This window comes from Peromyscus eremicus, chromosome 9 (assembly GCF_949786415.1).
Source record: "Peromyscus eremicus chromosome 9, PerEre_H2_v1, whole genome shotgun sequence".
NCBI lineage: Eukaryota > Metazoa > Chordata > Mammalia > Rodentia > Cricetidae > Peromyscus > Peromyscus eremicus.
Window position 1 is genome coordinate 20,596,092 of NC_081425.1, and position 22,712 is coordinate 20,618,803.

The window sequence follows — 22,712 nt, forward strand, 5'->3', positions numbered from 1 at the left end:
TCAGAACTAAGAGCCTTACCCTTCCTGCTTTAGCTATCCTGCTTCAGCCAAGAGAGCTCTCCGGAAAAAAAAGGGGCCTACTTCCTGTGTGTATGTCTTTAAATAGTCTAGATGTTCTGCCTTCTCATTGGTTGTAAACTAAACACGTGACTGCCTTGTCATTGCCTGTATGTACCGCCCTCCAGGTCCTTAAAGGCGTGCGCCACCACCGCCACGCACTTGCTATGGCTCTATAACTCTGACCCCCAGGCAACTTTATTTATTAACATACAATTAAAATCACATTTCAGTACAAGTAAAATACCACCACATTTCCCCTTTTCTATTTTAATAAAAAGGAAAAGAAAAGAAAAAGGTTATAACTAACAAAAGAAAAACTATATACAAAAGTACAATAACTATATACAATATATACCAATAATAAATGTCTAAACAATGTCTAGTCCATTTGTATTTGACAAATTCAGAGATGATAATTTCATTATCCTATTTTGTTAAGTCCAAAATGTATCTAATTCACTTTCTATCCTAATTAATCTTCAACTAACTAACCTTCAACTATAACTAACTAATCTTCAACTCCCTCAGAGACCCAAGAAGGAAATAATATTAGCTAACAAAAATAAAAACAGAAAGTGCATGCAAGCAACTTCCAAAAAATTTGTGAGTTGACAGAAACAGCCAACTGCCTGGACAGTCACCTGAGGTTTCTCCGCAATGCTGGGGCATCATCTTCAGCCTATATAGGCTTAGCATATCTGACAGACTCATTTGTGAAGTAGGATGTACACAAGGTCAACAGTTCAACCTCACATTGGGTGAGAGCAGTCCATGCACCAGAAACACCTGAATTCCACTAATGTCATGTCATGATTCAGGATTTTAAATTCTGGAAAATGTTGATGGTTTTTTAGTTCAGCTCTCCATTCTTCTTGGCTGTGTACATATGGCTTCATCTCAGCATCCCGTTCTTCTCCACATCTCTCTATCAAATGCCAGTCTACTATTGAGAGGCGTGAGCTTAGTTACTCTTCAAGAATAACTGTTTCAGCTGCTGTTCCATAGCACATCAGAAGCCATCGGCCCACTGCCTGTTCAGCTGCCTTCGAAGAAAAGGGCACTGTACCTTTTCCGAGTTGCGAAGGCCACGTCAGGGATGGTGTCATATTGTCCTGGCCTCAGAAGATGCCTTTTGATAAAGCCATAACCATGCTTGTTTAGGCAAGAATCAGTAGTTCTTTGTTTTATGTCCTGTCTGTCCATTTTGTCATCAGTTGATTCGAGGATACTTTGTTGTCCAGTGGCTAACTTTTGCCACAATGAAAGCTAACTCCATACGCAGTTTCTTCAATGCCCATATTTTCTCTGAAGTAGATTGGTACTGCCAGGAGCCGACATGTCTCATAGTCATAACAAAAAAGAAAATTTTCTAAGTTATTAAAACATTTTAAATGCCATATTCTGTAGATCTCTGAAGGGTTTGAAGATGACCTATCTAAAATATATCTGCTCAATTTTTAAAACATATCTAATATGACTACAAGTTCTATTGTAATGTCTAACTACTAACTATCATTTCTTTATATCCTAATGGTAATAATAACATTCAAGGATCAGAAAATTGCATTGTTAAATGAACGATATAAGTACAATTAGAAATATACATATAGCATTTTCTAACAATATCAATTTCAATATATATAATTTGTATACAATATAAAACAACCCAATCCAATGTAAAGTATTTAAAACTAGTAATTGTCTTTTTCTTCTTCTTTCTTTCTCTCTTTTTTTTTTAAATAAGAACCTTAAATCTAATCTGCTTAGTCTTTTTCCTAACCCTTGACAACAACTTGTAACCAACCCCCCTAAACAATGAAAATTATCCCAGACCCAAAACCCATTAAAAAGACCAAAAAACCACCCACCCCACACCACCTCTTTGGGAATGTGGGCGTCGTATTCTTAAAATTGCTTCCTGCTGGGTATGGGCGAAGTTATCTTTATCCTGAAAGAAAAATTTTAGGTTAATTGTCAAATTCTAGGAAAGGTAACTATATCCTTCATTATGCATTCTGTGTATAATGCCAAAGTTCAGGGTTTATCTCAAGTTCTTATATAAGTAGTCTTTGAGACTGGATCATCTCAGCTAGTCATCTCAAAATTGCTCTGAGCACCTTGTAGTTCAAAGCTGATCTGTAGATGATGTTTGTCAGCTTAGTGATGTTATTATTGTCCACGTGGAATTGTTGTTGTTGTGGGGCCCCAACTTCTTCCTGGAGACTTCAGTTGATGTTAGGCCTGGCCGTGAATTCCTGCAGAAAACTGATAAGAGACTCGAACACAAAGACATATATATGCAGCTAATTGAAGCCTTTTTTTTTTTAGAATTAATCAGTACTCTATATGACCATTCATATCTTAGCAAAGTTTAAAATGTATATATATCTATATATCTATATATATTAATCTTGTAAGTTTTGATATAAAATTTATACTTTAAGAAAAGTTTAAAGAATCAGAATAGAATCAAAGAGTTGAGATTAGTAATAGAATAGTCCCTTAATTAATTTGGCTTTTCTCCTGTCTCATAGCAGAAGATGGCTCTTTTATTCTGGCATGATACAGGGAGTTTGCATTTTCCTTTTAACAACATGCTTGAGTTTAAAGAAGGAGAGAGCCATTCTCCAACTCCAAAGTCAGCTTTAAATTTTAATTGGACTGGGACTATTAGAAGACCAATAGTGTTAAATCTTTAGAGAAAAGCAGAAACAAACATTTAGGAAGACATAAAATTTTTTAGATAATATATACCCATACGCCATTTCACTCTGCTTCCTGGGATAGATGATTTGTCCCTTTTCTTCAGTTGTCTTATTTGTCCAGTGTTCTTCAGATTCCTTAACCTTCATTCTCCTAAAAGACAAGAACAAAAACCTTTCCCCAAGACTAATTTTGGGAATGTTCCTTTTTGGCAAGTTATTATCTGATTAAATAAAAAGACATGTGTTACTGGTATAAGTTAGTTTAAATTGGATGTTCATGTTGGTTGATGAGCTATCACCTCCTCTAATTAAGAGGTTTCTCTTGTTCAAATCGAACCTTTATTAATTTTGATGGTACCCACAACTTATCTTCTCCTGTAGAAACAAAAGCAAAACCTCGTCCCCAATGTAACACATACCCTGGTTTCCATTCTGAGGTCAGCACATCCTTAAAATATATAGGCTGATTTAATTCTGTAGTTTTTCTATTATCCAATGTCTCTCTGCAGCTGTTGTTCCTTTCTCATTGGCATTAAGAAAATTCAAAGTTAATAGAGCATTATGCAGTCTATTTCTGGGGGTTTTTGTTGCCCCTTTCTGTTTATTTAGCATATCCTTTAGAGTTTTGTTTAATCTTTCTATAACTGCTTGACCTGTAGGATTATGTGGTATGCCTGTAATATGCTTTATATTGTAATAAGCAAAAAACTGTTTCATTTTAACAGAGACATATGATGGAGCATTGTCAGTTTTGATTTGTGCAGGTATACCCATGATGGCCATAACTTCTAGCAAATGAGTGATTACAGAATCAGCTTTTTCAGAACTCAAAGCAGTTGCCCACTGAAATCCTGAATAAGTATCGATAGTGTGGTGTACATATTTCAGTTTTCCAAATTCTGCAAAGTGAAACACATCCATCTGCCAGATTTCATTCCTTTGAGTACCCTTTGGGTTACATCCTGCTGGTAATGGTGTTTGATTGTAGAAGGAACAAGTAGGACATTTCTTTACTATTTCTTTGGCTTGTTGCCAGGTTATGGAAAAATCCTTTTTTAAACCTTTACTATTGACATGATGTTTTTTATGACATTCTGAGGCCTCCAGCACATTTCCTATTAATAACTTATCAATCTCATCATGCCTTGTGCTAGAGGGCCTGGCAGACCAGTATGGGATCGAATGTGAGTTATATATAAAGGATGACTCCTTTTCCTGATTGTATCTTGTAATTGAATAAATAATGAAGTTAATTCTGAAGCATCAGGGATAAATTCTGCAGTCTCAATATGTAATACTACTCTTTCAGCATACTGAGAGTCAGTTACTATGTTGAGAGGTTCTGAAAAATCCATTAATACCAACAGAATAGCATATAATTCTGATTTTTGAACTGAATTATAAGGACTTTGAACCACTTTACTTAAATTTTCTGATTTGTAACCTGCCTTTCCTTGTTTGTTGGCATCTGTATAAAATGTACGAACTCCAGATATGGGCTTTACCCGTACAATTCGAGGCAAGATCCAATCAGCTCTCTTTATAAGATCAATTCTATCGCTTTTGGGATATTTGCTGTTAATTTCTCCCAAAAAATTACTGCAAGCTCTTTGCCAAGGTTCACTTTCTGTCCATAATTTTTCAATGTCCTCCTTAGTTAAAGGTACGACAATTTCTGCTGGGTCTATTCCTGCTAATTGACGAAGTCTCAATTTTCCTTTCCAAATCAAGTCAGAGATTTTTTCCACATAAGTTTTTAATTTTTTGTTTGGTTTATTTGGTAAAAATATCCATTCTAATATAATATCTTCCCTCTGCATTAATATTCCTGTAGGAGAATGCCTAGAAGGTAAAATAACCAAAATGCAATCCAGCTTTGGATCAATACGATCGATGTGCCCTTCATGTACTTTCTTTTCTACCAAGGCCAATTCTTTCTCAGCTTCAGGTGATAACTCTCTTGGACTATTTAGGTCCTTGTCACCTTCTAAGGTTTTGAACAAATTATGCAGTTCATCATTTTTTACCCCAACAGTAGTTCGTAGATGAGAAATATTTCCAAATAATCTTTGAAAGTCATTAAGAGTCTGTAGTCTATCTCTCTTAATTTGCACCTTTTGGGGTCTAATTTTTTGTAGCTCTATTTTATATCCTAAATAATTAATAGAATCTCCTCTTTGTATCTTTTCAGGAGCAATTTGTAATCCCCAGCAAGGCAAAATTTTCTTTACGTCTTCAAACATTCTTTCTAAAGTATCTGCATTTGAGTCAGCTAGTAAAATATCATCCATATAATGATAAATTATAGATTTAGGAAATTTTTTACGTATCACTTCCAATGGCTGTTGTACAAAATATTGGCACAGAGTTGGGCTATTCAACATTCCCTGTGGGAGGACCCTCCATTGAAATCTTTTAACCGGTTGAGAATTATTATAAGTAGGCACTGTGAAAGCAAATCTTTCTCTGTCTTTTTCTTGTAACGGTATTGAAAAGAAACAGTCTTTTAAATCAATAACTATGAGAGGCCATCCTTTTGGTAACAGAGTAGGCAGAGGAATTCCAGATTGTAGAGAGCCCATTGGCTGAATTACTTTGTTAATTGCTCTAAGGTCTGTTACCATTCTCCATTTACCAGATTTCTTTTTAATAACAAATACAGGAGAATTCCAAGGGCTGGTTGATTCCTCAATATGCTGAGCATTTAACTGTTCTTCTACCAGCTCTTCTAAAGCCTGGAGTTTCTCTGTTGTTAAAGGCCATTGCTGGACCCATACAGGCTTGTCTGTTAACCATTTTAAAGGTAGAGCTGTTGGTGTCTTTGGAAGATCGTCAGTTGTTGTGCCCTGTTCTTGTATAATATGGATGGCTGGTGACCACTCAGAATAATGCCTTCTAATATTTCTCTCAGAAACATGTGCTAATTTATGATTTGTTTCTGAGATTGGAGGGATGTTAATCTGAGTATTCCATTGTTGCAACAAGTCTCAACCCCACAAGTTCATAGCTATGTTAGCTACATATGGTTTCAATTTTCCTCTCTGTCCTTCTGGACCTATACACTCGAGCCATCTTGCACTCTGTTTCACCTGAGATAATGTCCCAATTCCTAACAGTTGAACATTTACCTCCTGAAGAGGCCAAGTTGGATGCCAAAATTCTGGTGCAATTATGGTAATGTCCGCACCTGTGTCTACCAGACCAGACAACAAAACACCATTTATTTTTATCGATAATTTTGGTCTTTGTTCATTAATAAAAGTTTGCCAAAAAATTTTCTTTATATTTGCTCCTGAATTTTCTATTCTCTCTGTTTCATCATCCTGACCAGCATGACTTATTCCAATAGGCATTTGGTTATTTAATTGCTCTGGGTAGGGGTTTCCTCTACGACTGCAGGAAAGGTTTGAACTGGATTTGCTATTGGGGCCTGCATGAGGCCCCTCTGGGAGTTTCCCGAAGACTGAGGCAAAGGATTACCCTGTCTGTCCCTTGTTGATCTACATTCGTTGGTCCAGTGTTTTCCCTTACCACACCTTCTGCATACTCCAGAAGGAAGGGGCTTTCTGTTGCCATTGTTCCTTGAAGAAACATTGTTTCTAGGAATGACCTGTTTACAGTCCCTTTTCAAATGTCCTTGCTTTCCACATCCAAAACATCTAACATTCCTCAAACCTTTTGAAATTGCTTCTCCTACCCATGTATCATCATGCTCATGAGCTTCAACATTAACCGTATCTCTAATCCAATCTTCCAAAGGTGCAGATCTTGCCTTTAACGGCCTGATTATTGTTTTGCATGCTGCATTCGCATTCTCAAAGGCCAAAGATTCAATTATTATCTTACTAGCTTCTGAATCTGGGACCATTCTCTTTACTGCTGAAGCCAGTCTTTGTAAAAAATCTGTGAAAGATTCTTTTGGGCCTTGTACAACCTTTGTAAATGACTCAGTTTTTTTTCCTGGTTCCTCAACTCTGTCCCATGCATTCAAGGCTGCTGTTCGACATAAAAGTAGGGTTTGGACATCATATAAACATTGTGTTTGTGCTGAAGCATATTGACCTTCTCCAATAAGCTGATCCTGGCAGACTTGTATTCCTTTATCCCTCCACTGCTTTTCTATGTTTTTAGCTTCGTCCTTGAACCAAGTTAGCCACTGAAGCCTTTGACTGGGTTCAAGAACAGCTTGTGCCAGCTCCCGCCAGTCCTGTGGTACAATCCTATTATATGTTGACCAAGAGTTTAACATTTGCTTTACATATGGGGAATGCATACCATAAGATACTATTGCCTCCTTAAACCTTCGTAAATCTATCATTTCAATTGGAGCCCAAATATTTTGTGTAGTCATTTGATCAGGCGACTGCTGTACGGTTACTGGACAAACTAAGGGTGACTGTGTGAAAACAGGCTTTCTTTCTGTAACCCTATGATCCAATCTTGAAGCAGCTTCACTGTTAGTTTCTTCTGTCTGAGTTTTTACAGGTTTAATAGGTTTTTCTAAAGCTGTCATCCTGGCACTTAAATTGACTATCTTTTTAAATAGTAAAATGAGGATAAACATAGTAATAAAATGCATAATTCGATCAACAGTAATCTTCTCATATAGCTGTTCCATTGTCAGACTGTCTAAAATTGCAAACAAAGCCCAATTTTCTTCCAATGTACACAGAAAACCCATTTTTTTTTAATGTGGAAAAAAAATTTTTTCTTTTAAATAGTTTCCTTTAAAATATCTGATATGTTAAGTGACTTACCAAGTCCTTGTAGAACAGTACCAATCCGAGGGAATTTCAAACAGCCACCTAGTGTCCGAGGTGTGAGGAGAGAGAGAGAGAGAGAGAGAGAGAGAGAGAGAGAGAGAGAGAGAGAGAGAGAGAGCGCGAGCGCAAGCGTAGCCACAAGTTCTGCCTAAGAGCTTGAATCCAGCCACGTGTTCCCGCTTGAGCCTAGTCAAGCCTTGGCTCTGACTACCTTAAGCTCCAACCACGTGCGTTGGTTTTACAGGCAGGGGCCCTGTTCGGCAGGGCAGGCCTGAGTTGTTTGTAGCACTGGCTTTAAGCAAGTAGCTCAAGGTTAGTCCGGCCTGAGGCCAAGCTGACCTGGGCCCGGGGTAGGAAGCCGGCCGCCCTGGCAGGAAACCAGACCTGCCGGCCGCCCTGGCGGGAACCTGCTGCCAAGCCAAGTTAAGCGGTTTTAATGGATTCTTGTCACGTTGGGCGCCAAATGTAGATGTAACCAACCGTCTTATTAAATAAGAAACACAGAGCCGTTTCAGAGAAGAAAGCCAAGAGGTCAGAACTAAGAGCCTTACCCTTCCTGCTTCAGCTATCCTGCTTCAGCCAAGAGAGCTCTCCGAAAAAGAGGCCTACTTCCTGTGTGTATGTCTTTAAATAGTCTAGATGTTCTGCCTTCTCATTGGTTGTAAACTAAACACGTGACTGCCTTGTCATTGCCTGTATGTACCGCCCTCCAGGTCCTTAAAGGTGTGCGCCACCACCGCCACGCACTTGCTATGGCTCTATAACTCTGACCCCCAGGCAACTTTATTTATTAACATACAATTAAAATCACATTTCAGTACAAGTAAAATACCACCACATGCCTGGCTAGCTTACTTACTCTTTTATTGCCATGATAGAACACCATAACCAAGGCAGCTTATAGAAGAAGCACTTGATTGGGGGGATTGCTTACAGTTTCAGAGGGTTCATGGTAGGAAGTGTGGTGACAGGCAGACATGGCACTGGAGCAGTTGTAGCCTTGTACATCTTGATCCATGGGCAGCAGGCAGAGAGAGACTGAGTTTGGTATGCACTTTTAAACCTCAAAGCCCACCTCCAGTGACACTTCCTTCAACAATGCTACATCTCCCAATCTTTCCAAGCATTCAAACATGAATCATTTCTATTCAAACTACCACAATAAGCAATTTATTTTAAATGACAACTCACTTATAAAATTGTGAGTATAAAGTAAATAACTACATAATTGTTTATTGCTGTATCATATGAAAGTAAGTTATAGATAACATAAGCAATCTTTTCAGTTCTGAAGTATGATTGGGAAAATGCCACAGTCCATAAGGATGTTTGCCACCAAGCACAACAACTTAAATTTGATCCACAGCCTACATGGTGGAAGGGGAGCCTACACTCACATGTTGTCCTTTGACTAGCACATGTGTGCTGTACACACACAATAAATAAATGTATAAAATATAGAAATAAATAACTATGGAAATGGGTTCTATAAAATAAACATTGGAAAACAAAAGACATAAGAAACATTGTTTAGTAACTGCTTTTGCACTGTTAGAAAGCACTCTAGAAAAAAATTAAAGACATATTTTTGTAAAATCCCTGTAGAAATTTAAAGTATTATAAGGGCCAGCATCAGAAAACCTCAGCCTTTCTAGTAGTTATTAATGAATGTCAGGGAAAGAAATACTGAGATAGCAAATTGTTTCTAGAAAATTAGGAAAAGTTAAAATTTCTTTCTTATAAATTTCTGTGCTGTGAGATTATGAAGAAATATAGTTTCCTTATAGATGGATTTTTACAATTTAAAATAATCTGAATATCTCTTTCTTTCAACCTTTTAGCAAGTATTTATTGTGTGCTTATTTGCTGTAATTTTAATTAGGTCGTAGTTGAAGTGGGTAAAAAACCAAGCATAGCCTTTGAATTGAGTGTCCGCAAACTACCAGATATTTTTAGATGATAAATTGTCATTTCATTACTTCATGTTGTCAGTGTTTTTACAGGGAACTGGAAGAATAATTGGAAAGCTAAAGCTGTGCATTTATTTGCTAAAAAGAAAGTTTAGAAACCTCAATTAGACCCTTAAATGTTCATTACTAAGTGAAATAGCTGAATTAGGTATATTAACTTGATAGAACTTTATTCAGACATTTAAATGGTATATTTACATTTGATATCAAGGTAAATGTTTAAAAATTAAAAATGTATATAAAGAGTGGTGACTATATAAATTGTCTAGGAAAAAGGCTACTTATTATAAGAGAAAACTGAGAAAAAGTAACATGGGGAATATTCTGCTATTTTCTGTCGTGATACTTTGTGCTCTAGCAAATAAAGCTTGCTTTGAGATCAGAGTGTGGAGCTAGCCACTAGTTAACCATAGAGGCCAGGCAATGGTGGCACACACCTTTGTAAATGTAATTCTGAACGGTCTTATTAAATAAGAAACACAGAGCCAAATGCAGAATTAAAAGCCCAGAGATCGAGCAGCAGCCGAGAGCTAAGACCAAGATCGCCTTCCTAACCCTCGCTGCTGCTGTCATCCTTCCCCTCTGAAAGAGACCTCCTTCCTGTGTGTCTGTATTTTTATTGACTTTCTGTTCTGCCTTCTCATTGGTTATAAACCCAACCCATGACCTCGTCATCACTGCCTATCTATACAGACCTCCAGGTCTCTATGGTTGGTATTGAGATTAAAGATGTGTGTCTCCAAGCTGGCTATGTCCTTGAACACACAGACTCTGCCTGCCATGTGATAGGATTAAGGGTATGTGCTACCACTAGCAGACTTCTGCTAAATGGCTTGCTATTAGCTCTGACCCCAGACAACTTTATTTATTAACACACAAATAAAATCACATTTCAGAACAAATAAAATATCACTATACACCTTCAATCCCAGCACTTGGGATCTCATGCCTTTAATCCCAGCACTACAGAGGAGGAAACAGGAAGTGATATGGCTGGGCAGAGAGAGGAATACAAGGCTGGTGGAGACAGAAGCTTCGCCCCTTTCAGGCTGAGGTGGCTGTTGCTTGCTCCTTTGTCTCTCTGACCTTTTAGCATTTACCCTGATACCTGGCTCTGGGTTTTTAGGAAATACTGTTAGAGTTTTATATTTTAATACTAATGTATAGTGAGTAAAAGTTAATTATGTGATTAAAGTCTTTGAAAATATACCACATTTAATATATATTCTTTCACTGCCTTTTTAAATATAATTGTTATGAAAGAACATATCCAGACACTAAGAATGTGGTTTTGAAAATTGAGTCATAGCAAATAATACCCCTGATTTAGGAAAGTTGAAACCTTTGGATTTTAATGAAATTCTAATTTCTTATCCTTTAATTTTCTACTGATAGTTTGGGATTTTGTTTTCTTTCAGAAATTAAATACTGTAGTAGTTGTAAAAGAAGTATCTGTGCTTGATTTTTATAGACTCTGAAATCTTATCTTGTAGAAAGAGTTTTTAAAATGATGAATAATTGCCTGCCTATCATGAAGATAGACAGTTTATAAACTGCTATGTAGTTAAAATAAGAAAATATGTGAAAATGTCACAAAGCTAATAAAAACATACCATGTAAATTATGAGTTAAAAAGAAATAATTCAGGTCTAGAACTTTAGGTTATGATATGGGAAGGATTTGACAGCTGAGAACTCCTGTGAGGCAAAGTAAAGCAATGCTTTGCCCTCTCTCTTCTTACCTGTCACAGAGTGAAGAGAACATCTCGGGGATGACAAGCTTCCGTGAAGTTCTGGAGAAGATGCTGGTCATTGTTGTGCTTCCAGTGAGAAACAGTCTTCGGAGAGAAAATGAGCTCTTCTCCTCACACTTGGTCTCTAACACCTGTGGACTACTGGCCAGTATTGTCAGTGAGCTGACGGCGTCAGCCCTAGGATCTGAGGTAAGGAGCTGTGTTTCAAAACTGGATAAACAAGCACATGTTCCTGTAGAATCGTAGTGCTGTCTCTTTAAGACACTGGTCTATATAGGCAGTCAAATCTCATAGCCTTACAAGATCAGGCCTTAGCCCCTGCAACTCTGTGTGGGACACTTAGGAAGCTGTGCTGTTTTGTGGCTTTCTCACCACTAAAGTATAGTCCGTTGCTAAACAGCACTCTGCCAAACACAAACACACACACACACACACACACACATGAGGAATGATATAAAAGTAAAGTATTCTCCTTTGTTCAGGAGATTTCTCAAAGATTCTCCCCTGGGCTTCCCACCCCATCTACCCCCATCACCGTTTCTATAGTAGCTTTTTCTTTTATTTAGCACTCTTTTTTTTTTATTTTAATTTTTTTAATTTTTATTTTGCAATACAATTCAGTTCTACGTATCAGCCATGGATTCCCTTGTTCTCCCCCCTTCCGCCCCCCTCACCTTCCTCCCAGCCCACCCCCCATTCCCACCTCCTCCAGGGCAAAGCCTTCCCCGCGGACTGAGATCAACCTGGTAGACTCAGTCCAGGCAGGTCCAATCCCCTCCTCCCAGGCCAAGCCAAGCGACCCTGCATAGGCCCCAGGTTTCAAACAGCCGACTCATGCAATGAGCACAGGACCCAGTGCCACTGCCTGGATGCCTCCCAAACAGATCAAGCCAATCAACTGTCTCACCCATTCAGAGGGCCTGATCCAGTTGGTGACCCCTCAGCCATTGGTTCATAGTTCATGTGTTTCCATTCGATTATTTAGCACTCTTAACAAATATCCTCTCTAGATTTTAAAGGGAAGCTTCGCTTTCATCTTAAAGCCCCTAAAGCCCTGTCATATTGTCTCTGACATGATACACATTCTTTTTAATGCTTACCTACTTAAAGACCTGATCATGGCTCCCATGATCACGTTGGCCTTTGCACTAATAAAGCTCATTTTTGATAGTCATTTCAGAATACCGGCACTTAAGAAGCAGAAGCAAAGTGAAGCTAACCTGGGTCATTTAAGAAGACCCATTTCAAAGTAATAAATAAGCAAAGAACAATAACAACAGACATATTTAGCTTTCCATGTTATTTCTTTATTCATGTTTTGGATTTTTAGAAACTAATTTCCACATAGGTCAGAAATAAGTGCTTAGAAAGGAGAATGTTCTTGTTTAAAAAACAAAAACCCGGGGCTAGGAAGATGGTCCAGCAGGTAGGAGTGCTCCCCTATGTACAAATTAAAGTATGTCCATGTGTCTGCACCTGTAAATCCAGCACTATAGGGGGCAGACAGGAGGATCTTTGGTTCTTTATGCTGCCAGTCTAGCTCCATTTTTAATAAGAACACCCTGTCTTTAGTGAGTGAGTTAGAGAGTAATAGAACAAAACACCTAATGTCGTTGGCTTTTGTGTGTGCTTATGCACAGGGTATACATACACATAAAATAATAAAAAAATCATTTTTGCCTTCCTGTTGGATGATCTACTCATTTTATTTTTACTTTTTAAGACTCTCTCTCTGTCTCTTTCTCTGTGTGTGTGTGTGTACACATGTGTTGTGCATGCATGTGTATATAGAGATATACCTGTTTGTGTATATATGTGTAGAAGCCAGAGATTGATGTTAGATGTCTTCCTCTGTCCTTATTGAACATATTTATTGAGACCCAATCTCAAACTCATTGTGGGAATCATCTATTGGCAGACTGTTTGTCCAGAGAGGCCCAGGTTATCATCTACCCAGCTAACCTACTGCTGGGGTTACAAATATGCTGCCATTCCAGCTTTTAAATGGGTTCTGGGGATCATACCACAGGTCTCCATGTTCATAGTACAAATAGTGTTTGATAAGGTCACCTTGAAACATTGATGGGTGCCTGACATTTTATGAAGTATAATATTATTTTTCTCTTTCCACTGCCTTTCTTAACCATGTTTGATAACTTACTTGAATGCTTTAACTGATTTTGATGCTTCTGTTTTTTGTTTTACCCCCAAACAGATTGTGGCTTGATTTTGAAAATCCTGTCTTAATATAAAATATATAAACATTCAAATGAATGTTTAATATCTAATATGTACCCATTAGATACTGTGTTTCAGTTGTTGCTATTAATACTCAGGTTATCAACTGTTGATGGAATTGTGTTGTTCACAGGTTGATGGACTAAATTCTCTTCACTCTGTAAAAGCCAGTGCTAACCGATTCACAAAAACAAGCCAGGGAAGGAGTTGGAACACTGGAAATGGATCCCCTGATGCAATCTGTTTTGCAGTAGACAAACCTGGGATCGTTGTGGTTGGCTTCTCTGTCTATGGAGGAGGTGGCATACATGAGTATGAACTAGAGGTCTTGGTTGATGATGTGAGTATCACTCCTGCAGCATTTTTCTTGCTGTGTGGTTATCTGAGTTTACCATTGTCAAGGCACGATGGTTCCAAACCTTCAGAAGTCTAACAGATCGCCTGTTCATGGACAACATTAAATCAGAATCAATAGACTTATTTTACATGATTGTTTGAAGGCATCTTGGTACACTTCTGCCTTATTTTATTTTTTATTGTTTTGCAATTTCTGAAAGGGAGAGATTTTAAGTGGAATTGAAAACTAGAAAGTACATAGCTAAGCCTTTTATTCCAAGTCGTGTAATTTTTTTCTGCTATTGTCATTTTTTTTATGATTCTAGAACAGTGTTTAAGTTTAGATGGATACTATGCCCTCTAGCAAATAAACAATTTTATTAAAATGCTAATGGAAAATTCTTCCTAAAAGATAGTGTTTTTGATTGTAGCTATATATTTCTCTATTATCAAAATTATTTTAAGTGCTTGAATTTTTACAAAGTTTAATATGAGACAGGAAACATAAAAATAAGTTTCTTGTAAATAGCATATGTTTAACTGATTTATTTGAGCAATTCCTTTTAATTAACATCTACTTCATTAGACTGTATGTGTAGTCTCTCCATGAAGACACTCAAACACTTCTACGACCTAAAAGAATACTAGTCAATTTATGTTTTAATCTCTTCAGGAAACAAGATAAAAAGTGAATAGCTTAGAGTAGCAAAATCTTTCTTTAGAAATGCTAATAACTAATTTCAGTTTTTTAATACATTTATTTGTGTGAGTGTGCATGCAGACATGCATCCATATTCTAAGGTACATATGTGGAGACCAGAGAGCAACTTGTGGGAGCCAGTTCTCTCCATCATGTGGGAAATCTCAGAGATCAAACTGAGGTTGTCAGGCTTGGGGACAAATTTGTTTACCTGTTGAGCCATCTCTACCAGCCCATGACTAATTTTATATATAAGGAAGTAAACTGCCTAAAGACAATAATGGATTATAATCAGATTTGTCCTGCGTCTTATGAATTTTGTTTTTATGTATTCGTTAGAGTGAACATGCAGGAGATTCAACTCATTCTCACAGATGGACATCTCTAGAATTAGTCAAAGGAACTTATACAACAGACGACTCACCCAGCGACATAGCTGAAATCAGACTTGACAAAGTTGTTCCTTTAAAGGTAATTTCACCCACATTTCTTTTTTAACTAAGAGGTAATGTTATACAGTTAAAAATAGTGAAAAACAGGCTGGAGAGATGGCCCAATGATTAGGTGTGTGTACTGCTCTTACAGAGGACGTGAGTTTGAATCCCAGCACCCATGTTGGGAGGCTCACAATCACTGGCAACTTCAGTTCCAGAATACCCAACACCCTCTTCTGACCTCTTCAAGTATCTGCACTCGTGCATGCACTCCCAGTATACACATGCATATACACCATTAAAAATAAAAGTAGTGTTTTAAAAATATATTGAAAGGTACTCCATGAATCTCAGTGTTAACTATGGCTTCTCCTAAGTTATCTGTTATATGCTGCTTCAACTACTTACACATTTGCCTACTACAATATAATATTCTTGGTATTGTACTGTGTTGTGCTTTGTTTTTGAACATATCAAATTCTAGTATACTAGGAAAAATTGTTAGGTTTTATTGTCAAATAGCTTTAGAGTCGGGGTAAGACAGACTTAGCTTTTTAAAAGAATTAGTACAATATAAGTAGGAAAGATGCAGAGTAGTATTTATTCCTTTTCTGACATGCTACATCATTCTCCCATATGAGATTTATTAAATCTGGCATATTATCATTTTAGCACTTTGAGCCTCCTCTTTTGGTGAGGAAGTTGAACATCCACACTGCAGTAACATCCATTACTGACTAAGTAATGACAGCAGAGAATATGCCTCCATGTGTAGCATAGAATTGAAACTGATTGGGTATTAGTCTGCATCTTTCCAACTTATATTGCACCAAAAATGCTTCAAAGAAAAAATGTAGTCTTAAGAGTTAATATTAATGAGGCCACATAGGTAGCTCAGTAGTTAAGAGCACAGGGGATCCAGGTTCTGTTCCCAGCATCCACATGGTGCCTCACAACCATCCATTACTTCACGTCAGGGGATCTGATGACCTCTTTGAACTACCCAGGCACAAAGGATGTACATAGTGTACATACATGCATATATGTAGGCAAAACACTTGTACACATAACATAAAATAAATAAATATACAGAAAAGAGTATTAGGATTTTTTCCTTCATATTAATTTTATAAATATAAGTGAATAAATATTATTTTGGAATAGAATTTAGAGTGTAAAGTAGACTCATCAGAGACTTCATCAAAAACAGCTTTGATGGCTGGAGGGCTACATCACTTGTTAGGAGCATATAATACTCCTGTAAAGGACTGGAGTTCAGTTGCCAGCACCCACATCAGGAGGCTTATTGTCATCTGTAACTCCAGCTCCAAGGGACCCTCTGTGATCTCCTAATGCGTGCGCACGCAAGCACGCATGCGCGCGCAACCTTTAAAAAAAAAAAAACAGCTTAGATACTGTCCTAGTCATGGTATTTATTGCTATGATAAACACCATGATGAAAGCAACTGGGGGAGCAAAGGGTTTATTTGGCTTACACTGACACAGTGTAGTCGGTCACTGAAGGAAGTCAAGCCAAGAACTCAAGCAGTTCAGGAACCTGGAGGCAGGATCTTATGTAGAGACCATAGAGGAGTGCTGCTTACTAGCTTGCTTCTCATGACCTGCCCAGCCTGCTTTCTTATAGAACCCAAGACCACCAGCCCAGGGCTAGCCCCTCCCACATCAGTCACAAAAGAAAATGCCTTACAGGCTTGCCCACAGCCTGATCTTATGGAGGCATATCCTCAAGTAAAGTTCCCTCCTCTCAGATGACTAAACTTATGTATTGTTGGCATAAAACTACCCTCTGGATCATAAAGCATGAGTATCTGTAGCTCTGTTTTGCTACGTACCATGTTCTGAACCATATTCTGGACAGTTTTGCATGGATTTTTTTCCCATATGTGTGTGCATATTTTTGTCTCTGGGTAAATTTCTCCCCAAATAAAAATGTAATAGACTCACAGTTATTTTTATGTACTTAGAGTTATTTTAAGAATTTAAGCTCATAGAAAAAAACATTATTTTATAGTAATATTAGTATTTCAGTCAGTGTTCCATTGCTGTGAAGAGACACCATGACTAAGGCAACTCTTATAAAGGAAAACATTTAATTGGAGCTGGCTTACAGTTTCAGAAGTTTAGTCCATTATGATCATGACAGGAAGCATGGTGGAGTATAGGCAGACATGGTGCTAGAGAAGGAGCTGAGAGTTGTACATCTTGATCTGCAGGCAACAGGAAGTGAACCGTGTCAATGAGTATAGCTTGAACATAGGAGACCTCAAAGCCTACCCCCACAGCGACACACTTTTTCCAACAAGTCCATACCTATTCCAACAAAGCCATACCTGCTAATAGTGCCACTCCCTATGGGAGCCATTTTCTTTCAAACCATAACATTGATTAGTATTTTATGTTTGTAATTAAGCACAGGAGTTACCCATATTTGTTGATAGTCAACTACTAGTCTCACTGCTTACTAACTATGTTACTTTGTGCAAGTCGTTTAACAACTGGACCTCAGATTCTGCATTTGTTGAGTAATATACTTACCTACTAAGAACACTTGAATTAATTCAGTTAGCTCATATAAAGTATTTAAGGCAGATTCTCTTACTCAAAACGCATTCAGTAAATATTAGCTATTAGATCCATTAAAAACTCATTTAATGAAATTATTTTTAATGACCACAAAGTTTCAGTATATTCGAGAAGTTTACTGCTAGAGTTCTTTCTGTATTCTCTCCTTACATTATGAACAGATATAACATGCTTTATATCTCCATCACTAAGGAAAATGTTAAGTACGCTGTGCGCTTGAGGAACTATGGAAGTCGTACAGCCAATGGAGATGGAGGAATGACCACCGTTCAGTGCCCAGATGGGGTGACTTTTACCTTCAGCACATGCAGCTTGAGCAGTAATGGCACAAACCAGACCAGAGGACAGATTCCACAGATATTGTACTATAGGTATGTGCACTTATAGTTAGAAATGAGATGTGCTAAAGTGGTGTGTAACATTTACTATTATATAAAACTTGCCAAGTCAGTAATGTAACTGAATTACAAATTTATCTTCCTAGCACATACTTAATTCCTGTGAAGAATCTTCATTTAAAAATGTCAATTTAGTATTAACTACAAAGTTGAATGCTTTTAAATTTTTTGATATTTATTTTTTAGTATCATTGAAGCTTTTGGTGTTTTTTTTTTTGTACTGTCATATATGTTGTTGATGTTATATTTTAATTTCTTGATTGTGCTCTAAAATTCAAGTAGAATTTACTCATTTCTTTTCATAATTATTTAACCAAAGCTCAGGTAGTGGCATTGCCTTGGTTCTTTTATCCAGTCTGAAGAATAGTCTTATATCTTTTACTTACTCAGGTTAGCCTCTGAGACGCTATGTGATGTAATGGTGGGGGTTTTCTTAGAGTATTTTAGCAAACTATTTAGTAGGTAAATGGTGGAAAATAGAAAACTATAATCTTTGGGCCAAAAAAAAAAAAAACCCTAAATACTCATAACTCATCGCATCTGATTTTTTTGGTATAATAACATACCTGTGTTATTATATGTCTTAGTGTCATTAACCACTTTTGTTCTCAACCTAACTTTGTATCAAATCACTAATATTGCTTATGTAGTGCTACCTGTGGTTGCCTCAGCCAGTCACACAGTAGGCACTTTTCCTATCTCTGTTTCACAGAAGAGGGAACTGAGGCTTTAGTGGTTAAACATCTCTCAAATCACATTTGTAGTGACTTATGATAAAGGGATTTGTACATAGGAAGTTGGACTCCAGGTAACACACCTGTAAGTCACCATACCAAATATCCTCCTTAAAGATGCTTTCTCTGGTTGGCTGATAGATGTTGTAGGTTTAATGTGTTCATAGTAGTCATACAGTTGTAGCCAAATAACCTGGTCATTCTGGATGTCTTTCTCCTGCACCCTACATCTAATTTGATAGTTCTTGACAGCCATATTTGTAAAATGCTCTACATTTGACTTTTTCTATCTTTCCTGTGATCAGACTGCTGATCACCAACCCTTTTACTTGTAAAATAATCATAGCCTCTATATGAGTCTCTTTCTCTGTTGTCCTTTACAATCAGTTATCTGATAAAAATGAATAATAGACCCACTGTACCCTTGCTCAATTCTCTCCTGACTCTTTTTTTTATATGAACTATGACTTTGTTACTCTGACCACTAAACTCTATATGATCTGACCCGTGTTTATCATTCCTTCAGATTTTACTCTTTCTCCTTCCATCATAGCAATAGTTGTCTGCATTCTCTTCCCTAAATTCAGCACCTGGCTCCCTTTGTCCTGATACTTTTGTCTCACATTTTTCCTAGACCCTTTGTAATTTATTTTTTAAACACATTTCAGGTCTTTGTTAAATATTAGTTCATCAAAGAGCAACTTAATCTAATATAAACTAACACCCTTTACTTTATACTCTATGCTTTGTTTGTTCAAAGCCTTTATTGCTTCCTAAATTAACATAATTATACATATATGTCTTAACTCTAATGTTAAGTGTTTTTTACTTCAAGTTTATTGAGAAACTCTAATCTGAATATAATTCATTAAATTACCAGTGAAAACTATTTTCATGCTTATTCGTGTCTCAGGAGTGAATTTGATGGAGATTTACAGTCCCAACTTCTAAGTAAAGCCAATGAAGAAGATAAAAATTGTAGCAGAGCGCTCTCTGTGGTAAGCACTGTTGTTCGAGCTGCGAAAGATCTGTTGCACAGAGCTCTTGCTGTGGATGGTAAGACTGTTCTTTTCCTTTCTTTATAGTCATAGTTTAGAATCTGTAATTCTTCTCTGTACATGGTTAATGAAGGGGAGCCATCTTGTAGAATCCCAAAGTGTTTAGTTCCTTATCCATCTATACAAGTATTGATTTTGGATCATTTACACACTTAGCAGAAGATTTTTTTTTTTTTAGAGTGATCTAAACAGATTACCTGATACTTTTATTTTTTTTAGTTTATACAAAAAGAGAAACATTCCATCCAATTAAATTGGTTGTTTTGCTTTATTCCTAGTTTTTTTTTTTTTTATTTCTGTGTATCCTGTTCCCGTTAAGTATCACCATTCACCCAAATGTCTGGATAACCTTGCCCATCTCCTCAGATCTACTTTTCTAAATTAAGCCTGGGACTATTCCTTCACTGGAAACTCCAGTTGGTTTTTCCTCTTTCTCTGTTTTTCTAGTACCTAGTTCAAGCTGCCATAGTGCGACCTCATATGTACTTTCTCTTGGATAGAAATGTGCAAATAATCTCATTGCTGCCTTCCTCCTGTTACCTACCTCTTGGTATCTGGGCATCCTCTGTACTGTCAGGAGAATTGTTAGTGTCAAATATTCAGGGTTATCCTTTCCCCTAAAAATTTGGTCCATCCCAGAGGTTTAGGCTAGGTTAAAAAAGTATTTTCTGAATAAATGTCATTTATTCTTATGGAACAGGTCTAGAAGCCCATATTTGGGAGAATAATTGCCCTGTAATGTAAATGTCGAGGCTTAGCCCATCTTTTAAGCCTCATGTTCATGATAAAATGGCTGTCAGCAAAGTTCTTCATGAGAAATAGAAGTCATAATAGAAAAGTGACAACAGATGCTTTTTGAGATGTTTATATGTACAGACATTGTTCTAAGTGTTTTTTATATGTGTTGAGTCATTTAATCCTAACAGCAGTCAGGGAAGAAATATTGTTATCTTGCTTTTCAGATTAAATAATTTGCCTAGTGTCATTTCTATTGCTGTGTTTAAAACTACTGCCCTAGGTTCTCCTCCTGGCTCTAGCATTTTACAGGTATATATTTGTAGAATACATTAAGAATTTACTATAAGATGGACAAATACTGAGTGCCTTGGTTTTTCTCTTCTAAAAAGTAGGAAGTATCTATTGTAAGGATTGAGATAATACATGCTAGTAAATCCCTTACAAAAAATTGATCCGGTCCTTTATAGACATGTAGTTAATGTCAACCACAACTTTCTGAGGATAATAGGATATAGGTTAGTTTAGCATGTGTACAGTATAACGAAACCACCTTCTAACTATAGTTTTAATGCTTTTTTTAGCTGATGACATTCCAGAACTGCTTAGCTCTTCCAGTCTGTTTTCCATGCTGCTTCCCCTTATTATAGCCTACATAGGACCAGTAGCTGCTGCTATTCCCAAGGTGTGTAACTAAATTCTATGACTTTGAATTTCTTACCATTTTTATACCACTTCATAGATCTTATATCTTCCCTTTAAAGATATATTAAGCGTTAAGGCCCTGGTGTTATAGATAACAGATAAAGCACCTCACGTAGTAGAAATTATTAGTTAAGCCTCTTTGTTCCCAGCATTGCTTATTGACTTAGTGTACTTACATATTGATTTCACACTTGAAGATCTGTCTTATAAATATGACATATAAAGAAAGATTTAGTTACCTGCTTATTTTAAAATTTCTGAGTTTGATGCCAATTCTCCACCTTAAAATAGCAGTAGAAATGGAATGTTTTACAGTAGTGAGATAAGACATGAAGAAAGTCATAAACTATTGAGTCTTTGGCATAACTAAATATTGGGAAAAGCTATTTACTGTAGACCACAGAAAAGCAAGAGTTTTAAAATAATAGATTATTTTGATATAATATCTAAGATAAAATTCTTTACCCATTAAAAACATTTTTATTTAAAAATACTTTATAGAAACTGTGTATGGAACTTGTTGCTGATCAGCATTACCAACAATTAGGATAGTTCCTTAGTAAAATTAATTTCACATTTATTTAATCATGTATATTTTTTATATCTACTAGGTTGCTGTAGAAGTTTTTGGCCTTGTCCAACAATTGCTTCCCTCAGTTGCCATTTTGAATCAGAAGTATGCACCCCCTGCGTTCAATCCCAATCAGTCAACTGATAGCACAACAGGAAACCAGCCTGAGCAAGGTCTCTCGGCTTGTACCACTTCTAATCACTATGCTGTCATTGAGAGTGAGCACCCATACAAGCCTGCCTGTGTGATGCACTACAAGGTGGGCACCATTCTTAGCAAGATGCAAATCCCAACCTTGAGCTGAGATTTTCTAATGGTATCTGAAAGAGTATTTTGCATATGTTCAGAAATGTCACTTCTTCTGTAGTACTTAAATATAGATAATCCACAGATAAACTGTTGGGCTAACGAAGACCTGAAGATAAAACTTTTTCCCTTTTATTAAAGATAGATTCTTTTCTCATCCAGTATCTCCTGATTACAGTTTCCCCTCCCTCTACTCACCCAGTCCTTCCCCACCTCCCCTCCCCTCTGGATCCCTTCACTTTCTGTTTCTCATTAGTAAAGAACAGGCTACTAGCAGATAACAACTAAACATGACAAAATAAAATACAAGATGAAGCAAAAAGTAGAACATCAAAAGTTGAACCAGGCAACTCAACAGAAGAAAAAGAGCCCCAAAGAAGGCACAAGAATCAGAGACCCACTCATTTATATACATTTTATAAAAATGCTAAACTGGAAGTATGTATGCCGAGGGCCTGATGTAGACATGTTGACTCTGTTGCTGTTTCAGTCTCTGTGGGTTCATATGCTCTTTGCTCAGTTTATTTAGAGGGCCTTGTTCTCCTGGTGTCCCCCATCTCTGCTGGCTCTTACACTACTTACACTATTTCCACCTTCTCTTCCACAGAGTTTCCTTGCTCTGATGGGAGAGATCTGATGGAG

The 22,712-nt window shown here is 37.1% G+C and overlaps 1 protein-coding gene across 13 annotated transcripts in view; it reads left to right on the forward strand.

The window, feature by feature from the left end:
- Positions 1–22,712, forward strand: part of Mycbp2 (MYC binding protein 2) — a 251,013-nt gene that overhangs the window by 124,328 nt on the left and 103,973 nt on the right. For all 13 annotated transcript variants that reach the window (XM_059273237.1, XM_059273240.1, XM_059273238.1 and 10 more), the window contains 7 exons: positions 11,249–11,440; positions 13,623–13,829; positions 14,865–14,996; positions 17,756–17,934; positions 19,609–19,751; positions 21,073–21,173; positions 21,805–22,023. In XM_059273237.1, coding sequence (XP_059129220.1) covers positions 11,249–11,440; positions 13,623–13,829; positions 14,865–14,996; positions 17,756–17,934; positions 19,609–19,751; positions 21,073–21,173; positions 21,805–22,023 — 1,173 coding nt within the window. The remainder of the gene's footprint in view (positions 1–11,248; positions 11,441–13,622; positions 13,830–14,864; positions 14,997–17,755; positions 17,935–19,608; positions 19,752–21,072; positions 21,174–21,804; positions 22,024–22,712) is intronic.